Here is an 18,523-nt window from a genome sequence, read left to right on the forward strand (position 1 = left end):
AACAACACAACAACAAAAACCCTATTTCCAAACAGGGTCTTATTTACTGGTACAGAGGTAGGGCTTCAACACATATTTTTGTGGGACACAACTCAGTCCATAACACCATGGTAGGTGGGTGACTCCTAAAGATCTTTAAACTTCTGTGCCAGGATGTGCTCAATACATGGATGAGCGTAAGTGAGAGGGCTGCCCCTGCCCTGGTCGAGATATTACCTTATCTGGAGTAGGAATGGCAGCTACCATGGCTGCCCCAAGATGTCACAGGGTGTGTGTGCCCGACCCCAGCCCTACCCAATCTCTAGGCCAGGCCCCTTCCAGAATGAAGGGTAGAAGCAGTCGCTGGACAGGAGTGGGAAGGGAGAGGATACTGGGTAAGGTCTGGGGTAGGGTAATGGGTGGTCGAGAACCTGCTCCCATGAGACCTATCCCAGGGAGGTGGGACTGTGCTTGAGCCTGAGGTTCCAAGCGCCTGGTGCATGCTTCATTGTTCCATCGGACTTCACTTACAAAAGACAAATTCAAAGATAAAATTACTAAGATAGTGGCTGCAAAGCAATGAACCCTAAGTGTGGGGCCCTTCTGAGTGTGTGGCCTGTGTGAGTCCCCAGTATGCATTTCCAAGAAGCCAGGCCTATTTCCAAGTCTAGCTTTTAACTGTGAGCCTACCAGTATTTCCTCTTCAAGCTCTCTTTATTTGAATTACAAACTGTTCAAGAGACTAATTAAAAATTTTTTTTATAAGGAATTTTTTTTTTTTTTTACTTTTTTATTCACAAAAAATGTGTTGCATGATACTGGGGAAGCCATTTTTACTTTTCCTAGGAAGGTTTAATCATCCTTCATGGTGGTTTCAGATTTACTTTGGATTTGGGTGCTGGTGTTTTGTTGTTTCACTAAAGCCAAGTTCATGTGAAAATGACTGACAAGTATTGCATGCAATCAAGGAATCAAGATGACCCCTGATAACCACTTAGCCACAAAAGAACATGCTGTGACAGATGCCAATACTTGGTCAACCCTCTGTTTCCCCATACAGTGTGCAGGCGAGGCCGTGGTTAAGATCATGGGCTTGAAGGTTGAACAGACCTGGGGCCGAGGCCCCTCTCGACTGTAATGAGATTTAACCCCTTAATCTTTCTGCACCTCATGTGCACAATTGGGATCATGGTTTTGTCTTTTCTCATAGGTTCTTGTGAGAGTTAGTTGACAAATACATGTGAAGTGTTTAGCTCAGTTGTCACTAGATAGATCTATATCTTCTAATAGGCAATCATGAACAAAAAAGTGAAAGAAGCTGTATTAGTTTCCTAGGGATGCCATAATACATTACCACAAACTGCGTGGCTTAAAACAACAGAGATGGATTCTCTTACAGTTCTGGAGGCTACACGTCTGAAATCAAGGTGTCAGCAAGGTCTGCTCTCTCTGAAGTTTCTAGGGAAGAATCTGTTTCATGCCTTTCTATTACTTCTGGTGTTGTTGGCAATCCTTGGCTTTCTTGGCTTATAGAAGCATCATTCTAATCTCTGCCTGGCTCATCACTTGTCACTCTTCCTGTGTTACTGTATCCATGTGTTTCCTCTTCTTCATATTGGTTTAGAGTTCAGCCTAATAACCATATTTTAACTTGGTTACTTCTGCAAAGACCGTATTTCCAAATAAGGTCACATTCACAGGTACTGAGGATTAGGACGTCAACATATCTTTTTGGAGGACACGATTGAACCCGTAACAGAGGCAAAGTTTGCTTCCACAGCCTATCTATTTTGGCACCCTTCCCTTGGAGTCCCAGTACCTTTAGGCTAACATTTCTGTGATGCTGCATTTAGTCCATTCTCTCCACACACACAAAAAAAAACTTTTTAAAAAAAATTGTATTTTAGGTGAAGGTTTACAGGGCAAATTATTTCTCATTAAACAATTAATACATATGTTATTTTGTGACATTGGTTGCTACCCCCACGACATGTCAACACTCTCCCCTTCTCGACCTTGGGTACCCTGTTATCCTGTCCCCTCCTGCCTTCTCGTCCTTGCCCCTGGGATGATGTGCCCTTTTAGTCTCGTTTTGTTTTATGGGCCTGTCTAATCTTTGGCTGAAGGGTGAACCTCAGTACTGAGTTAAAAGGGAGTCCGGGGGCCATACTTTCGGGTTTCTCCAGTCTCTGTCACACCGGTAAGTCTGATCTTTTTCTTTTTTCCACACAAAAAAATTCTTGCTTGCTACTTTTACCCTTGTCAAACACTATTTATCCTATGTTCTCCCTGCTGAGGACCATTAAAAACATAGTTAACTAGGTAGATTAATTTTTTTCTTAGTTAATCCTCAATATATTTGTCAAATATTAAAGTCAGCTAAGTCAGGAAGATAATGTTCCAACAGAGCAAATGAGAGCCTGGAACAGGATGAAGGTGAAACAGAAAGAAAAGTAAAAATAGAGGTTTACTAACAAGAACTAGGGTGTCACTGCGAGATTTTAGGTTTCTTGAGGGTGGAAACTGAAACCACATTATCTCTGAATCTTTAACATCCTTAGCACACTATCTTGCTCATTTTAAGAGTTCAACAAATTTGTTGAATAAGACTGACACCAAAGGAAGGGGAGGTGTGGGAAGAGAGGAGATTTAGGAGGGCCTGCACTCTCCTGTGTTCCCTGAATGAGCAGAAAGAGACGAGCACTTTGTGATTTTGGGTTGTATCTCACTTTTACCAGTGTGACCTTGGCCATATAATTTATGCTTTCTGGGCTTCAGTGTCCTTGCCTGTCACAGCACTTGGCACAGATGAGGTATTCAAAAATATTTGCTTTCTGTTCTGCCTCCTCCCAAATTTTTCCTTCTTTCCACCTCCCAGATTTTCTAATCTGCTGTTATCGTGAAGAGTTAACAAAAAACATTAGTGCTAAAAAAACGTGCCACTGTTGGTCTTGGATATTGTGAAAGAGTGTAGGCGGATTACTGTAAAACTTTCTGCACTAAAAGAAAAGCAACATAGGCAACTGTCCTTCTGGCGGCAGAGTAAGCAGTGGTGTCACTAGGGTTGGTTCACCCAGTGCGGTGACTCATGGTGTCACTTCCCACCCCCCCACTCCCCGCCCCATGGACCTCCTCCTGTACCAGGCCACATAGCATCCTTAGTACTGTTTTTTGTACTAATGTTACCCATAAATCTTAATTCCCCATATATCACTCCTCCTTTTCCTTTAATTATTACTTCATTCTCAAAAAAGTTATTGACATAGGTTCACAAATACTAATTACCATGATATTGTAGCTAAAACACCAGAAAATTTGACAAAATCAGCAACTATAAAGACACCGGCAGCAACGAAAACAACAGCGCATGCTTGTAGCACAGCGCAGCCAAAACCATGTGATTTGAAGCATCATTGCAGTTGGGTGATAATGACGTCTCTGACCAGAGGGCATTAGAAGGTTCAAGAAGTAAATTAGCATAGAGTTTTAGCCTTGTAGGTATACTGATACATGTAAGCTGGGCTTAAGAAAAATGGTTTTATTGTTGTAACTAGCTACAGGGATATTTTTACAAAAAATAATAAATTTCTGCTGAAACACTGCACAAAAATTTTATAGCAGTTATTTTGGTGTCACCCCCTCTGACAGTGTCACCCGGTAGAGTCCGCATCCCCCACATCTTTTTAGTGACACCACCGAGGGTAGAGAGCCACAACCCTGTGTGTAAAGGATAGCAGTTTACTCTTTGTTTGACCTAGAGGCAGTGTGGAGAATTGGTTTTGTGGCCAGATAGACAGGGTTTTGTCACATGCACTTGCCTTTCTAATCAGGCAGGTTACTTAACTTCTTTGTGCTTAGGTTTCCACATCTGTTAATATGTGAGTAATAATCCCTACCTACTTCATTCGTTCATTCATTCATTCATTCCTGAGCATCTACCATAGCATATGCAAGGTTCTGGAAACACATTGAACATGACAGACTTGAAATTAGTGGGGGGTACAGAAAGCACACTAACTTGGATCTAGGTGCTGAGCCCTGAAGACTGAACAGGAGTCCAGGAAAAGGTTGAGGGGTTGGAGGAAGATTGTTAAAGGTAGAGGGAATTGTGTGTATGAAGGCCAAGAGATAGGTTTCAGGAGCTGAGAGAATGTCAATGTTCTAGGGGCTGAGGAATGAGAGTTAAGCCTGGGAGGAAAGTAGCTGGATAGATGAGGTAGGGCCTTGAAAACCATGTTACAGAATTCAGAGTTTATCCTAAGGGTCATAATAGCACTTCCCAAGCAGTATCTTCTTGTAGGACCAGAGTCCAGTAGGACCCACTGAAAATTTTCTCCCTCCTGGAAGACTCACAATGCACATTAATATCTGTTAATGTTCTACAGTGAAGAATTCTGTTTAACGTTCCTTAACAGCTTCCCCAAATGTAATCAATCTTTTTTAAAAATATTAGCCTCTAATGAACTGAGACTCCAGAGAGCATACTTGGGAGAATGATGGGAAATGGGAAGCCATTTCAGGTTGTTAAGTTGGGGACAGACATAGCTATTTTGTTGTTCTTAGAAAGCATTTTAGAAACATAATAATAATATGTACCACATATGAAGGCTCCCTGGGTGGCACAAATGGTTAAGTGCTGAACTACTAACTGAAAGGTTGGTGGTTGAAACCCACCCAGAGACACCTCGAAAGCAAGTTACTTCCAAAAGGTGACAGCCGTGAAAACCCTATGGAGCAGTCCCACTCTGCACATTTGGGGTCGCCACAAGTTAGAATCTGCCTGATGACAGCTAACAACAACAACAAAAGCACCATATATGAAGCATCACGTACCTTTAAAGTGCTTTAATTTAATCCTCATAAAAAGTCTATGAGTAGCGTAGGTGCTATTATTTTTCATTGTTACAATGAGGAAACCAAGTCATATAGGGATTAAGTAATTTCCTAAGGTCACATAACTGGTTAAAAGTGGAGGTACTTGGATATGAATTTAGTCTAGCCTTGGAGCCTACACTCAACGGATCAATCTGATTGCATGAGGACAGTGGACTGAAGTCAAGCAAGACTGGAGACGATTAGCAGGAGGTTGTTGCTGTAATTTAGACTAGAGATGATGGTCACTTGGGCTTCACAGATTTGTTTAGAGGATTGAATGTTATGACATGATTAAACCAGCTACTATAGTTTCCACTATATGGCAGGCAGTCAACCAATGGTAGTTTTCCCATGCATATATGAAAACATGATATATGAAAGATGCGGAATTCCAGATTAGTGTGTGTGGGGGTGGGGGAGGGATTATCCAATAATGTTGCCTTGAAAATTGGTTATCCCTATGGGGAAAAACACTGGATTCCTACCACACACCATACAAAAAATCATTTCCTGAAGAAGTAGAAGATTTAAATGTGAAAGGCAAAATGTTAAAACATTTAGAAAATATATAGTACAATATCTTTATAATCTCAGGGTCTGGGATTTTTTAATAATACAATACAAAATGCTAATCATAAAGATGAGATAAAAATTGAATTTGATTGCATTAAAATTATTAATTTTTTTTTGTAAAAAGGCAGTATAAAGAAAGTGAAATGCAAGCTGTCCTTTATAAAAATATATTTGCAAAACATATAGCTGATAGAGGATTAACGTCTAGAATATATAAAGAATCAATAAGAGCATGGCAAACAACCCAATACAACACTGGGCAAAAGACACAAACAAACATTTCACAGAGGAAGAAAGAAATGAATGGCAGAGGGAAACCTAACTTAGGCCCGCAATGTGATATCATTTTACAACCACTTGACTGGCAAAAATTAAAAAGCTAGACAATATCAAGTGTTGTCATGAGTGTAGATGAAGGGGAACACTTATACACAGCTACAGGGAGTGTGAATTGACATAGTCATGTTGGAAAACCTTTTAGCATTATATCAAGAAGCTGAACATTCTCATACTCTATGATCCAGAAATTTTTTTCTAGGGTATATATCCCAGAAAAACTCTTACACAAGGCGACAAGTAGAACATTTATAATAGAATATTTTGTAAAGGCAAAAAGCTAGAAATAACCTAAATTCACAGAACAATTAAAAAAAAAAAAAAAGGATAGAGAAATACCGGGTATGAATAAACTAGAGATGAATAAACCACTATTGCACTCAACAAGATGTATGAATCTTATAAACCTTGCATGAGAAAGGCAAGTTGAGGAAGACTAAGGTAAAAAAACAAATAATATTAAATGACACATCAGTTTACCTGCATATTTATGTGATAAAACAATATACACAAGCTATAGAATGATGGCAAACATACAGTTCAGAATGGTGGTTGTTGCTGTTATCCCTGGGGAGGGATACAGGAGAATGGAAAGGGGGTACATACAGATAGATGTAATGCTATTGGTAATGTTTTATTATAGTCCTTAAGTTAGGTACTAGGTTCAAGGGTGTTTATTTTATTATTATAATTCACAACTTACAAGTATGTTTTTGTTACACATGCTTTTATGCATCAGGTAGTTACATAATAAAAATAAAAAGACAAAAGATAGTGATTATTATTTTCATTGCTACCACATTGGGGGCATGTTTCCACTATTAATCTTGATTCCAGAAAAGCTTTTCTAAACTGTTTATTTTTAAACTATAAAAGTCAACTTCCAGCACTCCCCTGGATTTTTCTGGTATTTATATTTCAACCTCAGTGTCACTGAGTCCCTGTTTCTCTGACATTAATTATAGTGTGCACATCTTTTGAGCAAGGTGACCTGCTTCTAATCCTGAATGAAGGTGATTTCTAAGAACCTATACACCTGTTATGGAATGTTATCTCCTTCTAGACAGGATGACATCAACTTTGCCCTCCATTTTACACAAAGGAAATCCTGGACATCTAAAAGTACATCAGAGTTCTGGGCATGCATGTCAGAAAAGAAAGCTCATTCCTCTAGCCTCGAAGCTACACAAGATCAGGGGATTGTGTGTTTTGTTCACACAGCTGTATCTCTGGATCCTAGAAACAGTGCCTGGTGCAAATAAATTTACTGAATCAATGTATACATGGATAATTTTAACAGTGTTCATTCAGAAGTAGCAAAATAAACCGTACTACTTTTCAGAAGGGTTTATCAGCAGTTACCATTCCCTACACCCCACTAATTTTTGGTGTGATTGTTTTCCTCATATGCTGATTCATAAACTCTTCTTCTGTAGATAAGCATGCAAGGCCTATCTTTGGGAACTTTGAATATGGCTGGTTCAGCTTTGGGTTCCACAAGGCCAGATACGCACACTGTATTTCTTTTGAGGGTAGTTACTTGTTACTTTTATTCTTCCTTACACATTCGTAGTTTGATCCATTAGAACACAGAGGAGATTTTGGCGTTAGAAACTTTAATTTATTTATTTCTAATTTTATTTTAGCATTTATTCAGAATCTTTTATAGATACTCAGGTGAAATGGGTCTCTATTAAAGAATGGATTCTAAAAAAGAAACTCTAAGAATACACGCAAATCTGTACAGCAATGTTCATTGCAGCACTTTTCACAATCGTCAAACAGAGGAAACAACCGAAATGTGCATCAACAGATGAACAGAGAGCCACAATGTGGTATATACACACAACAGAATACTACTCAGCCATAAAGAGAAATGAAATTCTGATGCATACCACAACATAGATGAACCTTGAAAACATCATGCTGAGTGAAATAAGTCAGTTGCAAAAGAACAAGTACTGTATTATCTCACTTATATGAAATGAAAAAAAATATAGAAACAAAAGATTATTAGTGGTTAACAGAAGTGGGAGAGAAGGAGTTTTTGCTTAGGGGACATTGTGTTTATGTTGTACAACTTGAAGAACGTAATCAATGTCACTGAATTGTCATGTAGAAATTGTTCAGATGGTATATGTTTTGTTATGTATATTTTTATCACAATAAAAAAGACTACATGCAGAGAGATCCATATTTATGCCTGTTCCAAAGAAAGGTGATCCAACAGAATGCGGAAATTATCAAACAATATCATTAGTATCACACGCAAGTAAAATTTTGCTGAAGATCATTCAAAAGCGGCTGCAGAAGTATATCAACTGGGAACTGCCAGAAATTCAGGCCGGATTCAGAAGAAGATGTGGAATTAGGGATATCATTGCTGATGTCAGATGGATCTTGGCTGAAAGCAGAGAATACCAGAAAGATGTTTATCTGGGTTTTATTGACTATGCAAAGGCATTTGATTGTGTGGATCATAACAAATTATGGACAACACTGCAAAAATGGTAATTCTAGAACACTTAATTGTGCTCATGAGGAACCTGTACATAAATCAAGAGGCAGTTGTTCAAACAGAACAAGGGGATACTGTGCGGTTTAAATTCAGGAAAGGTGTGCATCAGGGTTGTATCATTTCACCATACCTATTCAATCTGTATGCTGAACAAATAATCCGAGAAGCTGGACTATATGAAGAACGGGGCATCAGGATTGGAGGAAGACTCATTAACAACCTGCGATATGCAGATGACACAACATTGCTTGCTGCAAGTGAAGAGGACTTGAAGCACTTACTGATGAAGATCAAAGACTACAACCTTCAATATGGATTACACCTCAACATAAAGAAAACAAAAATCCTCACAGCTGGACCAATAAGCAGCATCATGATAAATGGAGAAAAGACTGAAGTTGTCAAGGATTTCATTTTACTTGGATCCACAATCAATGCCCATGGAAGCAGCAGTCAAGAAATCAAATGACGTATTGCATTGGGAAAATCTGCTGCAAAGGACCTCTCTGAAGCGTTAAAAAGTGAAGATGTGACTTTAAGGACTAACGTGAACCTGACCCAAGCCATGATACTTTCAATTGTCTCATATGCTTGTGAAAGCTGGACAATGAATAAAGAAGACAAGAAGAAAAACGCCTTTGATTTATGGTGTTGGTGAAGAATATTGAAAATACCATGGACTGCCAAAAGAACAAACAGATCTATCTTGGAAGAGATGCAGCCAGATTGCTCCTTAAAAGCAAGGATGGTAAGACTTCATCTCACGTACTTTGGATGTGTTATCGGGAGGGACCAGTCCCTGGAGAAGGACATCATACTTGGTAGAGTAGAGGGTCCGCGAAAAAAAGAAAGACCCTCCACACAGTGGCTGCAACAGTGGACTCAAACATAACAACGATTATGAGGATGGCACACAACTGGGCAGTATTTCATTCTATTGTACATAGAGTCCGAACCGACTAAACAGCACCTAACAACAATAACAACATGTGTGTTTTGTGAAAAATGGGATTTATCTAGTACTTCGAAATATAAAGTATTATAGTTTTGAAGATGTTACATAATGAATGTTATGATCTGACACTGAGTTACTGAGGGATCCTCCCCCGCCCCGGTAGATAGAGCAGCTGATGCTAGTGAGGTCCTCCAGTGAAAGCCTGAAAGCTTTCAAGATCCTGAACTGTTATATCTGGAAATGCTGACTATAGCACTTATTAATTCAAGCCACATTTGGTAAGTGGCCAGGCATTGACCTAGGTGAGGATGGAGCGATGAACAAGACCTCTGCTGGAAATATAAGTAAACAGATAGTTGCAATGTAATGTGCTTAAGTGCTGATAATCATTAAAGGAAAGAATTACACAGTGCTGTGTGTCACAGTGGTATGTGTCATGCAAATGTTTTGTGCTGGGCTATTAACCTAAAGGTTGGCGGTTTGAACCAACCTAGCAATGCTTTGGAAGAAAGACCTGGAGACCTGCTCCTGTAAAGATTACAGCCATTGAAAATCTTACAGAGAGAGCTGTCATTCACACTGTCACTGTGGTTGATTATATATTTGTTCTTTGGATAGTGGCCATCCAGATACAATATTGCTCTACTAACAAGAATATTTTATTAACCAAAATGTTCAATTCCCTGACCATACCTAATTAATAGTTTATTTTACAAGTTAGGATTATATAATTTAAAAAATCTCAATATCTACCACAGGGGAAAACTGCAATTGTTCTTTCTATAGTTAATAGCTAATTTATTTTATCTCACTTTAACGTTTTATGATCCTTTTCAATTTCCAGGAATTTAGAGGCCCCTTCTGATTTTAGAATGGAGAAAAGGGAGTTTATTTCCGTGTGGCACTGGTTTTTCACCTAGATGCTGGCAACTTTTTACTAAAATAAAGAGCAAAGGTCAGTAATAGATTCACGTAACTGTTGAGTTGGAAAAAAGAGATACACCATAGTTAACAGGTATGGATCAAAATGATATTAGGAAAAGCAACCACAACAGTGCAACAACTGCTAAAATCATAATTCCTAATAAAGCAGTTGGATATTCTTTATTGACAGCAATTAACAACAACAACAACCAATGATAAAACTGTTTCCACAAAATTTGTTAAGTGCACATTTCTCTGGGCATAGCGCTAGAAATTCTCCAGCCATCGGGCTTTTATAATCACTAAAATGTTGTTAATCCCTTATCTCCTTGTGTCCTTCAAGAATGCGTTCATCCCTTTCCTTTCTCACATTCTTTAGAAAGCTAGAAACATAGTCCAGTCCTCTGTGAAGGTGAACCCTCAGGCTGTCTCCATTTACAACCATTGCCTTGACCATTTACAACAGTTGCCTTGAATACCTATTTTCAAGTCCTTGGGGATATCGCCTGGTTTCTTTATCCTTTTCGAGCTGTACTTGGAATGAGTTCATTCCGCAGACTACAATCTGACAGTCCAACACGCTATCAACAGCTGTTTCTAGGCTTTCCTCAGCTTCCCAAACTCCCAACTTGCGGCCTCCGAGATAGCCCCTTTCGCTTGCAAATGAGTTTAAAACAAAACTTTTTCCTAGCTGGTCCGGCTGCTGAGAGGGCAGCTCTGATGCTGATGGGATGGATGAACGTTGCATCCGAGCGCAAAGCTCTAGTCTCTCCTGGCCCCGCTCTGGGCTCTTGGAAAAGGGGCGGAGAGGAGACAGAAGAGGAAGGGGTGGAGGTCACCCGCGCCTTCCATCCTGCCCTGGCTGCAAGCGCCTTTAGGTGCCGAAGGTTCGGAGAAGGCGAGCGCGCCTGGCAGGCTCCGCGCCGGGAGAGCGCGAGGAGGGGACGCGCGCGGGGACCCGAGGAGGGAGCGCGGCCCCGCGCGAGGAGTAACCGGTGGCGGCCGCGTCGTGGAGTCGGGCGCGGGATGGCGCACCGGGGCGCGAGCTCTTCTTTTCTGTCTAGAGCCCCGCCGGCGGCCTGGGATACCAAGGTAACCACCCCTCCGGCGGCCGGATTATCACGCGCCGGCCTACGGATGCTGAACCCCAACAAGGTTTAACGAACCCACTCACCCCTCCGGACGCGCAGCCGGCCGCGCTGTCAGGGTAACTTAACCTGCGGTTGGCAACAAGTTTGGACCAGATTCCCCAAGCTGGGGAGACTCGCAGACAGAGATGGGGTCCCTAGGCTGACCCGTCCCGATTGTGAGCTGCGCAGATGGTGTCCAGGTAGAAAGGGTCTCAGAAGAGGTTGAGTGGGCAAAAGGAGATATCCCCTTGTGCCCCATGATTCCCCAGTGGGCGACACTTCAGCCCCGCGATGGGGCCGGCGCAGGCCTTTGGCGCCCCCCGGGGTGGGAGGGAAAACAGCCCGCTGGTGTTTGAGAAATCGCAGAAAGTTTCAGCAAGTTAGGAGGTTTGGGGAGGATGTGGCAAGCGGAGGCGGGGGCGTGGGGGGAGTAACGGCGAAAGTCGAGCTGTGAGTAAGACCTGGACAGAGCGTCCGTCCTCCCGGCAGCCCGGGCGGCCTCACTCGGGCCAGCCCCGGGAAAGCCTGGCCCCGGAATTCCCAGCCTCCCGGAAAGCTGTTCGGCAAACGTCAATCGAATTAGCACAGGCGGAGTAGCTGTGGTCGTGGGTATCGAGTGTCTGTGACTCAGGCCTTTTCCCACTAGGGAAAGGGCAACAAATAAATACTTGCATTGAATGGTGCTACCCTGAAGCTTTTACTTAATCAGCTGCAGCTAGGCAAAGGTGGACAGAGGTAGGTGTGGACAGAGCGAGCACGGCCCGCCCTCTTCCCCATCTCGAACCAAGATCTCCGCACAGGTGGTAGCTGGACCAGAAAACTTTGCTGTAGACTCCCCACTCTGCCTTCCGTGGGTCAGTGTATGTGATCTGCTGTTATTAGACTAAGGCTTTAGAAACGTATTCAGAAAACCCCCATTTAACATCAGTGAGCTTGCCGATTGCCCTCTTTTTCCCTTCCCCTCCCCTCTCCTTCTCCCTCCCTCAAAGTTTGGAGAAGCCTGTTGCATCTGCCTGACAAACAGGTGGCGTTTAGTTCACCTAAATAATCTGTACTTTGGAGATAAAGGCTGTCAGAGAAAAGAGCAGAAACTTTAAAAGTTCATCTAATTATTTAAATAAATTATCATGATTTTAAAGACAGTATTGGGTTTAAGTCTAACCTTATTAGTGATTTTTTTAAACCTTAAAGTTTTAAAGGGTCAGTGAAGTGTCAGCGGAAGGCATTTAGGAGGTGCCCATTTGCAGGTAGATCACAGAGGTTAACCAAGGGCTCTCAGTTTTGGCAGCTTCTTTCCTTTGACACTGAAACAGGGAACCACAGGCAGATGTGTGCTGCTTTCAGCATGATGCAACCTTGCTTATGATAGGCCAAATAAATCAGATTCCCACCACAGGGTGCTGTGGTGCTTGGGTCTTAAATGTCAGGCACAGTAACGCTGTGTTCATAATCTCTCTCTCTTTATGTTACAGATGTCTGGACTGCAAGCCTGCACTGATTTGAGAGGGAGATGACTTGAGTGACTGGCTTTTATCTCCACAACAATGTCCATGAACAATTCCAAACAACCAGTATTTCCTGCAGCTGGACTCCTTTCAAACACAACCTGCCAGACGGAAAATCGACTTTCAGTATTTTTTTCAATAATCTTCATGACAGTGGGAATTTTATCAAACAGCCTGGCTATTGCCATTCTCATGAAGGCATATCAGCGATTTAGACAGAAATCCAAGGCATCGTTTCTGCTTTTAGCTAGTGGCCTGGTGATCGTAGACTTCTTTGGCCATCTTATCAATGGAGCTATGGCAGTATTTGTATATGCTTCTAATAAAGACTGGATCCGCTTTGACCAATCAAATGTCCTTTGCAGCATTTTTGGTATCTGCATGGTATTCTCCGGTCTGTGCCCACTTTTTTTAGGCAGTGTGATGGCCATTGAGCGATGTATTGGAGTCACCAAACCGATATTTCATTCTACGAAAATTACATCTAAACATGTGAAAATGATGCTGAGTGGAGTGTGCTTGTTTGCTATCTTTATAGCTTTGCTGCCCATCCTTGGGCTTCGAGACTACACAATTCAAGCATCGAGGACCTGGTGTTTCTACAAAACAGAACGCATCAAAGACTGGGAAGATAGATTTTATCTTCTACTTTTTTCTTTTCTGGGGCTCTTAGCCCTTGGTGTTTCATTCTTGTGCAATGCCATCACGGGAATTACATTGTTAAAAGTTAAATATAAAAGTCAGCAGCACAGACAAGGCAGGTCTCATCATTTTGAAATGGTCATCCAGCTCCTGGCTATCATGTGTGTCTCCTGCATTTGCTGGAGTCCGTTTCTGGTAAGAGCCTAACATTTTGACCAGTTTCTACTTTCTTCCCTTTACCTATTTTCAGTATAAGGTTGGTCTTCTTTTTAAACGTTGTTAGTGTTGATGGGAAATACTGTTCAGTCTTTTAAATGCTGGAATTTACTCCTAGTCAAAACTTACTTCAACACTCTGCTGAGGCTTAGAATTAAGCTGTTTTATGATGCACATCTTCCCACAAGCCCTGAATGGAATTAAATATGTTGCTAAATAATTCTAACTATAGTGTTACCTGCTTGCACAATAGCATAAAGTAGTTTAAACAGAAGGAACATGTTTTCAATATACTGAATATGATTAGTTTCTAAAATGTGAAAAAAGTTACTAATTGTAACATTGGAATGGACTCTAGTAAGTCACATAGACTTTCAGTTTATAAATGAACCATTTCAGTTATCTTGTTCTTCTAAGCATGGGATGACCAGGTCTCTCCACTTGCAAAGGCAGGTGTGAATAGAAATATTAATATATATACAAGTCAGGTGAAGAAATCACTAGTTCACTAACCTTGGAACAATGCAGGTATTGCAGAGAGAGGTATGATTGGCATAAAAGCCAAGGACTCAGGTTCAGAATCTGGAGCACGTAGGGGTGAAAAGTGTTTGAATATGAAAGGACTGCTCTATTATTTATTTTCAAAGTTCCCATATAGTCATTTCTTTCCTTTGAATTTTTTATTTAATTAACCAGCAACTGTATGTGACAGGTTGGTATTTTGATTTGGAAATTAAGGCTAAGGTTAAAAACTTAGAAACAAACTTAAGTCATTTATATTACCTGCCAGATCAAAGACAAAACAAATCATGATAGATAAGTATGACCCTATCTTTCTCCAACATTTTTCTTCATGATGAAAAGAGTATCAAAATGCTATAAAAGAGAAGAAAATCTTCTGTAGGGAGTTAGTGACAGCAAAGATGGTTTTCATTCTTCTTTGTGTGACAGTGGGGAACCTGCCTGGCACCCAGAGATAGCAATACAGGTGACATAAAGATAGACAGAAGTAAGAGAAGGGTCATGGTGATACCAAGATATCTACCTTGACAGTAGAACGAAGGTGCTGGTTGCCAGTACAGTTTCCCTAGGCTCCAACAGGCCCACTGTCTAAGAATATTTGCTAGTGGAATTTTAATAAGCAGTCCAGATGATTCTGATGCACGTAAAATTCGTGCACGCTGCTGGTACAGATAGCTCCTATAATACAGTCAATTTTATTTTACAAAGGATTTTTTACTTTTCTAGCATTTCTTTATTTTTTACTTACATTGTTGCCTCACAATGAAAAACTAGCTTCTTGAGTTATTAAGTCATTTAATTATATTCCCATGTTGTTCCTGAGTTGGCCAGCACATAAGACTCCAGCCAAGTGGAGGTTTGGCCTGTCATTGGCAAGTCAACACTTGGGGGCCTACTTGTTAATTTCAGAGGCTTTCGGTGAACCCAAGCAAAGGTCTGATCTGTGCTCGTAGAATAGTCATTTTAATCAGTATAACACAGACTAGCTCTAACAACACTTGGGATCACTTCAGTGTTCATTTTTGAAGAGTAATAATTTGTGTCACTTGACAAAAGGTATTTCCTTGGGGGTGATGATTCTTTATTCTTATTTACATTTTGAAATAAAGTTGTTTTTCAAAATAAATAATGAGTTTGAGTACAATCAAAATTAACTTGGAGTTGCAAAGACAATATGAAAAAAAATGAGAAAAGAAATGACTAAGACCTTAAACAATGAAATACTGAACTAAGTGAGAGACAGCTAATCTGGACAATTGAGGTAATTACTTGTGTTGTGGTTTTTATTTCTTCTGAGTTATTCTTAAAGTTCCATTTACTTTTAGCTGTTGACTTTGAGAAGTAGGAATGGTAGACTAACTACTGTAAGATTATGGAAGGTAGCAAAATATCAGACTACTGCTATGAATATTTTGAATTTGTCTTTTTCTTTAGTTCTCTTTCCTGAATTTTTGGTTGCCTTTACTGCCAGAATAAATATTACAATTTAATTCAGATTCTGAATATATTTCCTAGTGGAAACAGTTTCTTTTTCATGAAATATTTTCTGTGGTCTACTTTCTATTTAATTATAACTTATTGAAATATCTTGTGACACAGATGTATCAATACTTCTAAAATACTTACTTTTAGTGTGAAGTTTTTTTCTGTGTTAGGCACATAGTAGGTACACTATAGATATTCCTTGATGGACTAATATTTTGAGTTGTTTCAAGCACTCTTTGCATTTCTGGTTTCTCTTGTGAAGACTTGGGTCTTCACGCCAATTTCTGACCGAAGGGTTTTTAACTTGCCAGGTCTGAACACAAGTGCCTCACGGATTAGGCTAAGATCATCAGACAGGTCTAAACTGAACCCTCGTAAAAAATTCAGATTTGAGAATACCCAAATAATACCTGGGCTTAATACCTCAGTAGAAACATTTCTTCTTCTTTTAAAGCCTAGAGGGAATTGCTTAGATGCTAATGACTGAGCCATAATTATCCTGCTCAACCTGTATGTTACTAGTTTTTTAAGCTTCTAAAATACCTCTGAAACCAAGTTTCTAGTTTCCCATAAATGATGACAATGGTGACAGCTTCCAGGTCAATGCCCTACTGTATACCATATGCCTTTTCTCTATGATTGATAAGTGTGAATTGCTGGATTTGTAAGTTGAATGAACATTTGCACACACTCTTTGAGCTGTGTTCACTGTTGTTTTCGAGCCTGAATGTGGAACACAGGTGCAGATGCATGCATTAAAAGAGACAACAAGTATGGTGCAGATGATGGTGTCTGTGTTTGGCAGGGTGTTTTCCATCAAAACTTACCAGTGGAGGCTTAATTTCTAAAATTATTTACATTTGTAGCTAACAATGAAAGGGATACTTATTTTGTCAACTGCATTTTAACCAATTCAGATTTGAGATAATCATGACATAGTTTGAATTCTCTTTTGTTTTACTGTGTTTTTATTTTCTCAAAGCGAGAGGTGGGGGGGGGGGGGTGGGGGCAATGTCTTTTCAGAAACTGAGATTTAGAAATGTAGTATAATAAACATATTAGTTTAAGATATATCAAATATCCTGCTAATGGCTTTTTAAATTCTAAAATATCTGGATTTTGTAGGTTTAAACATGATTAATTTATATAAATTCATTTAATTATAATCCTAACTGAAAACATACAGGAAACTAGAGAAGGCACTTATTAGCTTCCAATTCCATTTAGCAACAAGTTAATTTGAAAAATCTTTGAGAGTCGAATAACAATCATAATATTGTTGTATGTGTTTCCTAGGTGAATCACTTGTCCTAAATAAACAAATCTTGAAGACATTCTTTTGATGCTTCTATGATCAGGAAAAAAATAATTTAAAGTAACATTTTCTTGATATTCTTTGCTTCTGCCTTCATACGGATAGTGATTCTTTTTACTACATCATTTCCAGAATATATAACCCTAAAAGAAATTTATTATTATTGCTATGCGTATTTCACCAGATTGGCAGAGCAATAAATACTTGTTGACTGGTTGACTGTAACTTAATCAAGAGATTGGTAATGATTGACCAGAATGAGGATTCTGAGTTTTGTAGCTAAGAGGTAAGCAAATATTAAAAGCAAATTGTGATTTTTAAATCTGCTCTGTAAGTCAGCAACTTTAGATTTCTAACAGTATTAAGCTGAGCTGTCTTTTACTAGAAAGCCATACTTTGTTTTACCTTTTCTTTAGGGACAGAGAATCATTTTAAGTTGAGAAAAGAAGTATAAAATTTGTATATGAAGAGCAACATAATTTCTTACGTAGGTTAGTTTACACTTGAAATGTGGTCTCTTGGGTAAGTAGAATTTGGATTTGATTTTTCTAAGGTTATCACTCTTACACTAGTATTTCTAGTCAATGTGGTTAACCTAGTCACTAAGTGACTAAATTTGGTCACTAAGGTGTTTGTCAGATACACATCAAAGAACTGGATGACAAATTGGACTTTGACTGAAATTACTAAAAGTATTGGTATCCTATTGATCTGATCTTAGCAGGCTAATGGCAAATGATGGGACAACGTGACATCATGGAAAATTTTGACTGCTAGAGAAGCATGTTTTCTTTGAAAGACCACCCTCAGCATCATATTCATCATATTTAAGAACTGTGTAATGGAAATCTGTATATGTGTCTTGTGAACGTGCCTCAACACTAAAAGGATGGTTAATGGATGTACACTTATGTGTTCTAAGTTAAAATAAAATTTGGAAAATATATAAACATATACAAACATAAATGTGTGTATACATACACATGCATAATTGTGAAATTGTTTTCCAAATTAAAAAAATAATTTGATAGCACCAGATAAAAGGATTCTAGTGGGTTGCATTCTCAAAAGAAAATGGACTCTTATAGTTTTATGTCAGATTTTGGAAAATAGGGCTTCTTGGTTTCTTCTGATTTTAGAGGCAATCTTGCCATCAATTGTTCCAGCTTGTTTCCTTTGTGCAGTGGGAGTGCTCCCTTGTTTGGACTAGGAAAGCAGAAATGGTGTTGTTTGAATAAAGGACACAATGGCACCTGGGTTCTACTGACGAGAAATTCTTAAACAGCTCAGAAATATACAACTCAAAATTAACATCCAGAAGAAAAAGTATATTGTAGAGATGTATTAACATAGTTTAAGTGATGAGAATTTGGGCTGCTTTCATGTTTGGGAGAGTGTGGAGTCAGTGGTGGTGTGGGTCAGTGACAGCAGATGACAGAGAAGTGGTTCTGGGAGATTTGGGAGCACATTCCCGTGTCCAAGCCTTGGTGTTCTGTCTCTTGCCTGGAACACATTTTTTTCCTCACAACCACATGGCTCTCTCCCTCA

General features: G+C 39.7%; 1 protein-coding gene across 1 annotated transcript in view; it reads left to right on the top strand.

Moving 5' to 3' along the window:
• The first annotated feature begins 11,912 nt into the window (after positions 1-11,912).
• PTGFR (prostaglandin F receptor) overlaps positions 11,913-18,523 on the top strand; it is a 54,236-nt gene continuing 47,625 nt past the window's right edge. Inside the window, exons 1-2 of the mRNA XM_004369087.2 lie at positions 11,913-12,025; positions 12,763-13,632. Of these exons, the coding sequence (XP_004369144.1) occupies positions 12,835-13,632 (798 nt within the window). The 5' untranslated portion in view covers positions 11,913-12,025; positions 12,763-12,834. The remainder of the gene's footprint in view (positions 12,026-12,762; positions 13,633-18,523) is intronic.

The sequence above is a fragment of the Trichechus manatus genome, unplaced genomic scaffold (assembly GCF_000243295.1).
Source record: "Trichechus manatus latirostris isolate Lorelei unplaced genomic scaffold, TriManLat1.0 scaffold00003, whole genome shotgun sequence".
Lineage (NCBI taxonomy): Eukaryota > Metazoa > Chordata > Mammalia > Sirenia > Trichechidae > Trichechus > Trichechus manatus.